The following is a 12,396-nucleotide window of genomic DNA, read 5'->3' on the forward strand; positions in this document are numbered from 1 at the left end:
TTGAATTTTCATTTGGTAGCTGTTCTTTTATTTTTTTTAATTTATGTATTTGTTCAACTTTTAGTAAACCAAAAAGTCTAACAGACTAGAAAGTTCTATTACAAGAGGCAGCAGCACAATTTAACAGGTCACAGACACATACATAAAGGATTAAGAGTGTTCAAGAGAATTATCAATTTACAGTTCAAAGATGCACATAAAGTAGGCCATTACTAGACAGAAAAAAAACTAAAAAGATCTTTCAGACAAACTCTACAGTGCCCCACCTGATTCATGAGTCACAACATGGAGATGATCCACAAGAACTCTTCTTTTGTGTGTGTGTGTCATCAGTTAGTTGTACTAGTATGATTTTCAGTCTTCTAAATAATTACCATTAATCCATTTTTGCCTGCATGATTCTAAATTTCAGCTTATCTATTAAATAGATGTAGACACTGTTAGCATGGCCTGCTTCAACATACACTTGATTATAATTTCTAACATTAGCATTAGGAAGCGTTAAAAAAAAAAAAAAAAAAGCCTGCCCAGTTCTGGAAAAAGATTCTCCGGACAGGTGAAACCAACATGAACGTGCACCAGAATGATGGTAAGAAAACTGTTGAGGAAGGAAAGGGTTCATGATCCAACCAGATTAAGTCATCGGTCAAACATGGGGGAGGCTGTGTTATGGTATGAGCAGGTATGGCTGCCAGCAGAACTGGGTCACTGGTGTTTATTGATGATGTGACTGCTGATAGAAGTAGCAGGAGGAACTATGCAGGGTATACAGCTTTACTTTCTGCTCAAATTCAGTCAAATGCTGCAAAACTGATGGGATGGTGTTTCACAGTACAGATAGATAATGAGCCGAAACATACAGTGAAGGCACCTAAGAGCTTCTTACAGCAAAGAAATTGAATGAAAAGGACTGAAAACGCATCCAAAGGGAGGCATTTGGTGATGTCAGTGGGCTCTCGACTTAGGGATTATGTTCGTTTGTTATGTTTTGTTTTTTTTTGTCTGTGAGTAATTAGTAAATTGTTAAATAAGCTGAAACCGTACACTTTAACCACAACTTAATTACATTATCTCACGTCCACCGTCAGAGTTAAATGCTAAATACAGTCTGTGCAAAACCTTAATAATCTGACTGTTATTTTTCCCAAACCATTGATTTCTCAGAAAATGACATGAGTCACATCACCACATATTGGTCAAAGTTCATCTGCCTGCGTCTCCTTGACCTCTCCTCTTGTTTGCACATTTCCTGCTGCATCTGGACATTGAACTTTCCAAACAGCACCTTCTACAAACAAACTTCTGAGCTCATCCAGTGGAGATATTTGTCTCCACATCTGTTTGCTTCCATCTGTGAGCTTCTCTTATCAGCCCTTTGTGTGAGTGTGTGTCCTCCCACCCTCAGCCCAGCGTGCTGCATCGGCAAACAGCCCGTCTTGGATCACAGCAGGGTGCTGCTGACTTGTCCGTGCTGTAATCTGCTGTGGACACCGACTTGTCTGTGGCGATGTCCCATAGTAGCTCCTCCCTCTTGCGGGTGATCCTCTCTGCTACCGCCTGGTATTCAGGTGATTCAGCCTGCAGGGGTGTTTCCTCGGCCTCGTCACGCTCCAGGTCAAATATCAGTGGCGGGTCATGGAGCTGCTGCAGACCTGTTCCACCACCACATGCCTCCGCTGCACCTGGAATGAAACACAGATACATGCATTAGCCTTTTATAACATGCTAGCTTTTCCAACATTAAAATGAAAAATGTGATGTTAGCTGTGATTTATGAGGACAGATGTTGGATATTGCAAAAAAAAAAGTTTTAAAAAGTGCAGGTTGTGTGAACACAGGTTATACCTATGATCATTTTGTAGTCAACTGCGATGTGAACTTCGTATTCTAAGCCACCAGTGAGTCATAGTACATTAAAGAGATGTAATTAAAGACGTGGACACTTCCATTCAGACTTCAGACTCCTTTATCGTCATTAAGTAAATAACATCACAGATGCTATCACAGAGTGTAACTACAATGTCTCAACTACAACTACTGCCCTCACAGCCCTCTCCAGTGCCTTCCTGTCAGAAAGGCTGCTGCTCTCGTGCCACAGAAAGATGCTACCGATTAGCACACTCTCTATTGTTCCTTTGTAGAAGTTGGGCTGGGCTCAGATGGGCTCTTTTAAACCTGTGGAGACTACCTCATGAAGCTTATGAAGAGGATGCCAAGAGTGTGTCGAGATGTAATCAAAGCAAAGGGTGGCTACTTTGAAGAATCTAAAATATTAAACAAGCTTTGACTTAATTCCCACTTTTTGGTTACTACATAATTCCATATGTGTTCATTAATAGTTTTGAGGCCTTCAGTGAGAATCTACAATGTAAATAGTTGTGAAAATAAAGAAAAAACATTCAATGAGAAGGTGTGTCCACACTTAGCTCATAGTCTATATACACTCCACTACAGTGGCAGGGCATAACAAGTAGTAGTTAGTTTTGTCAAACTGTTTTAATTACACTAACAACATTGCATCTGTATTATGTCTGACCGTAGCGCGAGTTCTTGTGGACTGTAGACACGCATGAACTGTATTTGACCTGTACCTGTGATGTAGAAAGCTTTGTGTCTCCCAGTTCGAACGGTCTGTAAGTCACCATACCTCCCTGCAGCACCGCTGTTAGGATGGAAGAGAAACTACAAGAAAGAAGAGGATAAGACAGCCTCAGGTCAGCTGGATAATCCTCACTGAGGATTCTAGAAAAAAATACAAAGTTTAATTTACAATTACAAGTTGAACTTATTGTACCTCATGACCTGTCTGTTCATGATGCAGGAGGATGTTTGTGGCATCAATGCCATCATAACGTCGGTCTGATGGGGGAGTTACCCCTGCCAAGGACAGAAGGGTTGGGAAGACATCCATACCACTGCATGAGGAGAAATGTTACTGGTAAAGGTGAAAGACTTTTCACTGTTGAGCCTCAGGAAACAGATTTAAATCCAGTAGCTGTGATTTCTCTGGATTAATTTGGCTACATAACTGTAAGATCTATAATATCACTTGATGCATATATAATGTATGCTTAGAACTATTTCAGTGTGTGTACCTGAGCAAGGCAGGGCTGCTTGTGTTTGCAGGGATCCTTCCAGGCCAGTAAGCCACTGTTGGCACCCTGTGACCTCCCTCCCAGGTGGTTTGTTTAGCTGAGCCTCCACCTAACACACGACTTCAATAATGTGACAGTTCAAAACAAAAATGTATGCAGAGGCTCCAGGTACTGTCACACAACTGAACACAATTCCGACCTTAAAGCACAGAAGAAAAGAACTCTAAAAGTGTATTGTATATACCTTTACTGGTCTGCCATTTTCCTGCGAAAGGTCCTACACTCCCTGCATACTGGCACTTCTGTTCCCAAGGACCGTTGTCACCTATATACAGATTATGAGACTGGGTTTAAAGCCTTGTCAGAACAACACACAGCATATTATCGCTAGCTGACTAACCAGTGAACCAGATGAGAGTGTTGTTTTTGTCCGTGTCATCAGATGTAACCTTCACTGCCCCGACCAGACTGTCCAGCTCTTGCAGACTGGCAGCGTACACTCCATCAGCATGAGTGGTGGTGATAGGGGCATCTGGAGAGAGTGGAGGGGCCAAGGGGACGTGCATGTGAGCCAGTGCTATGTAGAGGAAATAGGGCTGACCTCGCTCCCTAGAAAGGCAATAAATAACTGTCAGTCCTGAGAGATACTGCACTGAAACATTTGCAACAATTTTGGACTTTTCACAGCAACATACTACATTAGTAATGACATTTATCCTTGAAATACTCACCTACATGAAAAATATCTGTATTAGTTACACTTAGTTTTTCCGGTTAATGGTGATGCCTTAGAACAGGGGTGTCAAACTCATTTTTGTTCACGGGCCACATTCAGCCAAAGCTGATCTCAAGTGGGCCACACTAGTAAAATCAGAGCATAATAAATGATAAATAACTCCAAAGTTTTCCTTTGTTTTAGTGCAAAAAAGTATGTTCTGAAAATGTTCACATTTAAGGAATTCTTTTTGCAAAACATCACGAACAACCTAAGATTTCTGATGAAAAATTATTTAAATTTAAAGAACATTACGCCTCAGTTTAACATTTACACATTACAACTTCCAGATCACAGTGTCCACAAAGGAACACAACATTTAGCTGCAGGTATCTGGAACTGAATGACAGTATTTTACTTTGTGATCAAATCAACAAAAGTCAGACAAAAAAAAAAAAAAAAAAAAAGACAACGAAAATAAGAAACAAAAATATTACAAAAACAAGATGCAGAATGACAAGGAATAGACAAACAATGCAAACAAGACAGAAAAAGACAAAACAAAAACAAGCCAAAAAAAAACAACAAATAAAGTGAAACGCAAAACGATGAAAATGAGACAAACCACAAGTGAGACAAAAACACAAATGACAAAAGTCAGACAAAAAACAAAACAAGACAAAATGTGACAAAAATGAGACACACAAAAGAACAATAAGCACTGTAATATTTTACTTTCTGATCAAAACAACTTGTCATGGCCTACACATGTTTGACACTCCTGTCTTAGAATGTCTGCGCCGACAAAATCCAATATGCTACAATTCACTTAAAGCTGCAAATACATGACCTCCTCAAAGTATAGCATGAGAGCATGTTGTCTTTCAGACACAACTGCAAACAGCAGGGTTCACCGCCCTCCTCCTGTCCCCACAACACACACTCACACAGACTTTCTGTTCTGTACTAATGACAATATTCTCATTTCATGTAGATAAATGTACAATTCTTCTGTATCCCTTGTGGAATATCTACATATAGTGAAGTTAAAAGGAATGTAGTGGATTTTAGGACTTTTTGTTAATTTCAATGATTTCCAAAGTAGTTTACTGTCATAAAATGCAGCAGAATTAACACAGCCTTGACACACATCAGCTAAAAATGAAAAACCTAATTTCATCAAAAACCCTTGAAATTACATAAAACAACCATTTCATTGCACTTAGCTGACATTACTTCATTGAAAATTTACGAATTGGTGGTCAAACTCTGGGAATGACATGCCTCGTTGCCTGCTCAGTTCCTCACTTCCCATTGACTGCAGTCACCTACTAATGGTTGTAAATGTTAGTAGAACATTTACAGGATTCCCAGTGCGTCTTTGGAAAATGCAGCTGAAACAGATGCTTCTTGGCTTGAAGACAGCAAATGTCAGAGTACAAAAGAGGGCTGGAGCACACTGCTTGATTCATGGCCTGTAATCATGTAAACAGACCAACACTTCAACACTAATGCGTGCTCTTCATTTAAAACTCACACATGTAAATGTTAACAGTGACAAATGTTCATACCCACTGCTGATTTACCCAGGAGGATCAAATGGTTGCTCCCCAGAACACCTCTCATGTATGCATTATCGGCCCTCACAGTTCAGAGGAGGTATATTTTATAAATTATAGATGTGTAAAAACAAATACCGGTGACTTTTCTAACATTCAAAATGGCAAGGGGTAAAAACAATAAATAAATACAAATTTCAGCACAGCTAAGTAATGCTAGGCCAGTATTAAAAGAACTGATAAACTAGTGGTTTGGCTTCGCTGCATCACCTTGCTGTTTCCATGGACCATATACAAAAGATGGACGTAGAGACCATAACATTACTCACTGGGTTGTGGACTACCATTCCGACGCCTTAAATTTGGCATTCAGCTGTCATCATCTTGTTTTGTTTTCTGAAATCCGGTTGTAATGAATGAAGGGTGGATTTGACTGAGAACTTGAAGACAACATGTACAACAACATGGTGGTAACGTGTCAAACGCAAGGCAGCCCCACCCCAAAACACAACCTCTGCTGTCTTTTACTCTAATTGAGACCATAATTGAATTAAATGAACACCATGCTCTATTGAGAAAGTCTTAAAACTAGCATCTGAGACCATAAATTCATTGGGAAAATGTTTACTGAGGTAACAGATTATGAGAGAAGTAGTGTCATTTTCTCATAGACGTCTATACAAAAGAAGTATCCACAACAGTTGCCCCTTTCTGGCAGTTAGAAAAATAGCAGGTTTAAGGTATTTCTTTAATGGCTTCACTTCTCAGACCCTGAGGCTGCATCTTTTATCTAGATCCTACAGGTATTACAAGCTTGAAACACTGCCAAGAAAACAGTGACAACCACAGTAGTGCCCTTAAATGCCTTCCAGAAATCAGAATAACCTACAATTAGACTGAGTAATTTTAGCAGATCTCTAAGGTGAAATAAGTGAGAGTATATGGAGCCAACTTCCTACAGCAAAGGACAACTCATCCTGCTCAAACCTCAACAACTCACAAAACTATGGGCCTCAGAAGAAAAGTCTGCTGTTGGACTCTTCTTGATTTACCTGATTTGAAGTCCTCATGTTTCCCTGAATGATCCACACTACAAGCATGTCTACAGGTAATAATGTCAAAGCTGAAACATAGCTTAGATCTGTCCAGTGACAACAGCTGCACACTGACAATAAAGTAAGACTCCAGTGTCGAACCCAAGACATTCAGTCCGAGAGCCTTGTGTATAGCATTTGTACTGCATAACACTGTCTTGTTGTGTACAAGGTAATGAAGAATTAATATCACATGAAAATCAAATTTCAGTCCTCAACACTGTCAGTAGATATGAACAGAGACACATTTAACAGACCAGATTTTACTGGATGCTCAATCTCTGGACAACAAACGGACACAAATGAGAAGCTTAAGCACAGTGAAAGGAGGGCTAGTGTGGTTTAAACACACAGGTTGCACAATTAGGCTGCACTGCTGTCCCAAAGACCGAACACCTTGTCATACACAGCATATTTGCATTGCAGCAGTTTGTCAACATCTAATACAGGTCATTCCCACAGACAGCAGTCAGGTTTCAGGTTATACAGGGTTGCTGTTATGATTAAATCTCATTTGTGCAACGTTGTGATTTATACATATAACTACTTCCAGCCTAAGACTCAATCCTCATTACTTCTGGAAACTTTACGTCAAGTGGCTTTATTTATGTTACTTCATATGCTGTGGTGGGAGAATGGTGATGCTTTGTCACATTATACATATTGTTTGGTTTATAATTCAGACTCAACAACCTAAAATAGATTCATTTTCATACCGTGCATCTTTGCAGCCATACTATACCGAGCATTGCGGATAATCCTGAGTGCAGCAGATTTGTATTGCTCCGTTAGCTTCCACAGGTCAAGCGGCTGCTCCACAATACTGCTGTTTTCAATCAGAGGAAGACCCACCTTGGAATAACAGCCTCCATGTACACTCCTCTTCAATCTAGAGTATGATAACAGCACAGCATAACCACATAATAAATGGTGTGTTTGTGTAAATGAGGCCAAGAAGTAATTAGAGGATCTGGAATTATCTAGGGTGTTTTACTGAGTTAGGATGTGCCCTGATCAGACTGGATTGGGAGTTGACACTATGAGCATTACATACAGCTGTAACTAATGTGAACTAAGTCAGGTAGAACAGTCTGCTTGTTGGGTAAATCACATGTGGGTTATGGCTTCTTATACACAAAAATACTTCACATACACTCGCCTTTGTGGTTTATCTTACAAAATAAAGTGCTGGAATCAGTAACAACAGAAAGAAAGACGTTAATGGACTGAGAAAATTTGAGTCACGCATTTTAAATTGCATCCATTTAACATGACTTTCAAACACCATTTTTTATATTTTGGGCTGCACAGTGTCTCTGTGATAAGCACTTTTGCGTTGCAGCTTGAAAATCCTTGGTTCGCATCCCCGCCTTCCCGGGATCTTTCTGCATGGAGTTTGCATGTTCTCCATGTGCATGCATGGGTTTTCTCCAGGTTCTCTGACTTCCTCCCACAGTCCAAAGACATGCTAAGGTTAATTGCTATTTCAGAATTGGCCATAGGTGTCAATGCCAGTCTGATTGTCTGTATATGTAGCACTGCGATAATCTGGTGGCCTGTCCATGGTGTCCTCTGCCTCTGCCCTAAGTCAGCTGGGATAGACTCCAACCCCCTCCGCGACCCGAATGAGGATAAACTGACCTGATCACTTGAGGTCCAGATGGGTCACAGGGGAGACACTGGGGCAGATTGTATCCTGGTATGTCAGTACAGCCCATATCATTACTGTAAGGAATACCTAAATAGTAGTCGAAACCTGTTCAAGACACAAGGAAAATGTTGCAAATATTCAAAGTTTGCAGTTGTTATAAACTCGGAGCTGTACAGTAAAAGCTGTTAAGATATGAAGACATTTACTTCTTCCATTCCTGACACCAACAACTAGATGGCCTTCCAGCTTTACAAAAGGTAAGAATTTACATCAACATTTCAACTGAATAACCAATAACTGTCTGGCTAAAAATGTGCATAATCTCAACCTTTATTGCAGCTTCTTCCAGGTGAGCCATTCAGAAAGATTAGCTAGCTCACAGTTCTCCAGGTTCACTTACTTTCTAGAGCTGCTTCTGCTAACTCTGAAATGTCTCAGCCATGAGCAAAAAATGCCAAACGTTCTGCCAATGGCTACTAGAGTGAACAAACAGGTCTTCGTGCACACCCAGCATCTGAGAAACTGAACATCCAGTTAATTCCTTTTATTATTGACAACAATGTCACCACAATAAAATGAAGACAATTAGTGTTAGCATGTCATCTGGCTAATGTGGCTAACATTACCATTAGCTTTGTTCAAAGTTCTGTGGAATTTGTAAAGCTAGCAGACATTCAGACATGGTGGAAACTTTAAGAGTGATTTAAAACCGATAAAGAAGGACTGTGTGGGTTTCTGTCTCTTGTTGTGCTTCAGTGCAAACTGGTGTTTCCATCTGTTGGCTTCTCTCCTGCTCTCTGTGCTCACATATACTGTATTTTAATAAAGTTCAATTCCCAATAAGGCTGTTCTCATTTACATTGTTTCAGTTCCTGATATTCAGACAAAGGAACGAGTGTGAAATAGAGATGGAAACACGTTAACCAGAGGTAATTTCATTGCCATGTCCAGGCAGCCGGTCTGCACCACGAAACTACTGACTTTATAAAAAATGTTATCAGGCACAGCAGCTGTGTGGTGAATTCAGTGAGATTTCCATTTGGGGAGTATTGGTGTTAGTGGGGGATGGATGTTGAGTCAGGTGCGTTGATTAACAAGACACAGCTGGAAGGAATTTGTGATGAGTGTCTCTGTTTAGTCTGTTCCCTGCAGCGAAGCCGATGGACTTCTTCAGTCAACTCAATGTGGCTGGAAAGGCCTAGAAGGTCTGACACTATAACACTGAACTGGAGAGATACAGGATTGTACGATAGAAACGTGTGTTTGCCATTATCTCAGTGCTTTATGTAACATATGGAAATGCAGATTTACATTTTACATCCTGCAACAGATAAAAACATTTCTGTATGTTTGTGTCTGAGTAGTTTGTCACCAAGAGTGCTGCAATCATTTTACAAATTCTTAATACTGGAATGTAACCTTTCAGTACATATATTTCGATTTGCCAATAGTATATGTATGTACATTATCAATAGGACCTTCATTTTTTGATTTTGTACCTTACTTTCTTATAAATCATCCTATTAAACAGTAGTCTGCAGCTGTTGTAGGCACCTTTCCTCACAGGGTTTACTGTGGTTTGAAACAGATGTTATTTATTGCCATCTTTATAAAGTTGTTTGTTTGTAATATAGGCTAACCAAATGATACCAAAGAGATGATAAAAGCAAAAGCGCTAACATTATATAGGATATTTTTGATGTGTTCATTCAGGTACAAGAAAAGAAACCGTTTATAGCTGAAACCAATTGCAATTGATTATAAATTTTGATGAGGTGGGTATTTCTAGGATGAAACTATATATTCTATACTGAAAAGAAAAGAGAATGTTATTGATTATTTTTCTCTGTCAAAGCTGAACCAGTTTTTTCCCCAAACCTTTTCAAGGAATTTCTGCCTGATCTGGGGTTGTCATGTTCAGATGTGGGGTATAAATGTGAAGCTCCCACTTACCTCTGTTAGTTGGACTGTATGGTTCATTGTGTCCGAGATGCCATTTCCCGATCATAGCAGTGTAATATCCTGCCTTCTTTAATAGCTGTGGCAACGTAACTTCAGACAGAGGCAGACCGGCTACAGAATTCACCGCAAAGTTATGAGTCACCCCGTTTCGTAGGCCATAGCGGCCCGTCAGGATAGCAGCACGAGATGGAGAGCATGTCGAGGCTGGAGAGTGGAAGTCTGTAAATCTGGAAAAAGAATGTTTGAACACAAAAATGACTGTTGAACTAATCATCAAATTATGGAAAATGTCCTGTCATTAGACATGCAATCTCTCTACAGACAATAAATTAAATTCTCAACATTGTATTTTTTTTTTCTATCAGTGTTAACTGCAATTTTTAAAAACCATTTACAGCTCCTTTACAGATGCTCAGTGTTTTGTTTCCACTACAGATAATACTGAATTCACAAAACACATTCATTTACACATTACCTGCAAAGAAAAAAAAAGGGAGTCCAAAACTTTAAATAACATCCACATCAAAATATGTAATTTTATAAATGGCAATTTGCTCTTTTACAACATAGAACTCTGCTGTGTTTTGCTCTATTTAATAGGCAAACAATGTTTGGATATTTTACAAACATTTGGTGTCATTTCAAAGAAAAACAATTATATTAACACGTTAAAATTTGGATTACAAAAAAAAGACCATTATTTTAAACATTTTCCCTGTTCTGTTACATTACATATAATATCTAGTAAAACCACAGAACTATTAATTTAATCCGGTAGAGTGACACTATTATTGTATTTAAATCAGCTACCAATTTCAGTGCATTTCAATATTTGCAGTTATTTTTTTTTTTTTTTTTTTTTTTACAGATTTTATAGTTTCTGAATGTTTTAACATTTTCTGGCACCGTTGCTCCCACACCTTCTTGTTGTTTTACGCTTCTTTTTTTTTTTTAAAAAATCATGTACCTTAGTCCTTGCTGGGCCATCAGGTTGAGGTAAGGAGTGTTGTTGGCTCTCTCTTCAGGCTGGTTAGTATCCAGGTCGCCCCAGCCGATATCATCTGCCAGTATGATGATGAAATTGGGCTTCTTACTGTGAACGTTGGCTTCATGCTGGGACACTGAGTGGAGCAGCAGCTCACACAGCAACACTCCTGATACAAGCAGCTGGGTCAAGCCCACTGCCATTTTGGGTTGAAACCTGAAAAAGCATTACACAGGTTTCACTTAAAGTGCACACAAACACACTGAGCCTAATGCTACATTCTAGATGTAATATTAAAGTCACCAGATTTTAGAGTTATAATGCATGCATAACATTGATAAAGTGTAAAAGTTGTTTTGCAGCTGTAACCAAAAAATGTGAAACAACTGAAAAACTGGGATTCATCTCATCAGTTAGCTCTATTGTACTGTGTATACAAGAAAAATGAATTGCATTTGGATGAGCAGTGCAATTTTTTGTACAGAAAACATGGGTCTCTAGAAGATGTAGATACACCACTGTTAACTAAAACAGCTTGCCACAGATTATATCATATATACATATATTTTAATAGGATAGGTGTAGAACAATTGTATGGGAGTTGTAATGAGGTGAATGTAGGATCAAATCTGCATACGCATCCTAATTTATAAGTGATTGTAAATGCTGGTAGCTGAAGCTGTAGGTGATATTAGATAGTTACTGCCACACACACACACACACACACACACACACACACACACACACACACACACACACACACACAACACACACACACACACACACACACACACACACACACACACACACACACACACACACACACACACACACACACACACACACACACACACACACACACACACACACACACACACACACACACACACACACACACACACACACACACACACACACACACACACACACACACACACACACACACACACACACACACACACACACACACGGAACCAAACTCTTGATGGTGCCATATGTGAAAGCCGATTTCTCTCAAATATTGTTGACAAATCTGTGACAGTGAGCACTTCTTTGCTGAGATAATCCATTCCACCTCACAGGTGTGTCATATCAAGATGCTGATTAGACACCATGATTAGTGCACAGGTGATTATGCATTGAATGTAGTACAGTGTTGGCTACAACAGGGCCGATCGATAGCCAGACTCTTCTCTTCTGTGGTTCCCCGGTGGTAGAACGAGTTGCCAAACTCTGTTCAATCAGTTGAGTTTTAAGAAAAGACTGAAAACCCAGCTCTTCACGAACACCTTTGCAGACAGACTGGAAAAAAATGGCTGATGTAGTAGCAACCAT

At 39.5% G+C, this 12,396-nt stretch overlaps 1 protein-coding gene across 1 annotated transcript in view; it reads right to left on the minus strand.

The window, feature by feature from the left end:
* arsg (arylsulfatase G) overlaps window positions 1-12,396 on the minus strand; it is a 15,018-nt gene continuing 2,622 nt past the window's right edge. Inside the window, exons 2-11 of the mRNA XM_051939663.1 lie at window positions 11,044-11,277; window positions 10,068-10,303; window positions 8,105-8,219; window positions 7,206-7,352; window positions 3,496-3,704; window positions 3,340-3,420; window positions 3,096-3,204; window positions 2,795-2,915; window positions 2,592-2,682; window positions 1-1,682 (exon numbers count right to left, since the gene is read on the minus strand). Of these exons, the coding sequence (XP_051795623.1) occupies window positions 1,402-1,682; window positions 2,592-2,682; window positions 2,795-2,915; window positions 3,096-3,204; window positions 3,340-3,420; window positions 3,496-3,704; window positions 7,206-7,352; window positions 8,105-8,219; window positions 10,068-10,303; window positions 11,044-11,264 (1,611 nt within the window). The 5' untranslated portion in view covers window positions 11,265-11,277 and the 3' untranslated portion in view covers window positions 1-1,401. The remainder of the gene's footprint in view (window positions 1,683-2,591; window positions 2,683-2,794; window positions 2,916-3,095; window positions 3,205-3,339; window positions 3,421-3,495; window positions 3,705-7,205; window positions 7,353-8,104; window positions 8,220-10,067; window positions 10,304-11,043; window positions 11,278-12,396) is intronic.

The sequence above is a fragment of the Acanthochromis polyacanthus genome, chromosome 19, assembly GCF_021347895.1.
Source record: "Acanthochromis polyacanthus isolate Apoly-LR-REF ecotype Palm Island chromosome 19, KAUST_Apoly_ChrSc, whole genome shotgun sequence".
Taxonomy (NCBI): Eukaryota; Metazoa; Chordata; class Actinopteri; family Pomacentridae; genus Acanthochromis; species Acanthochromis polyacanthus.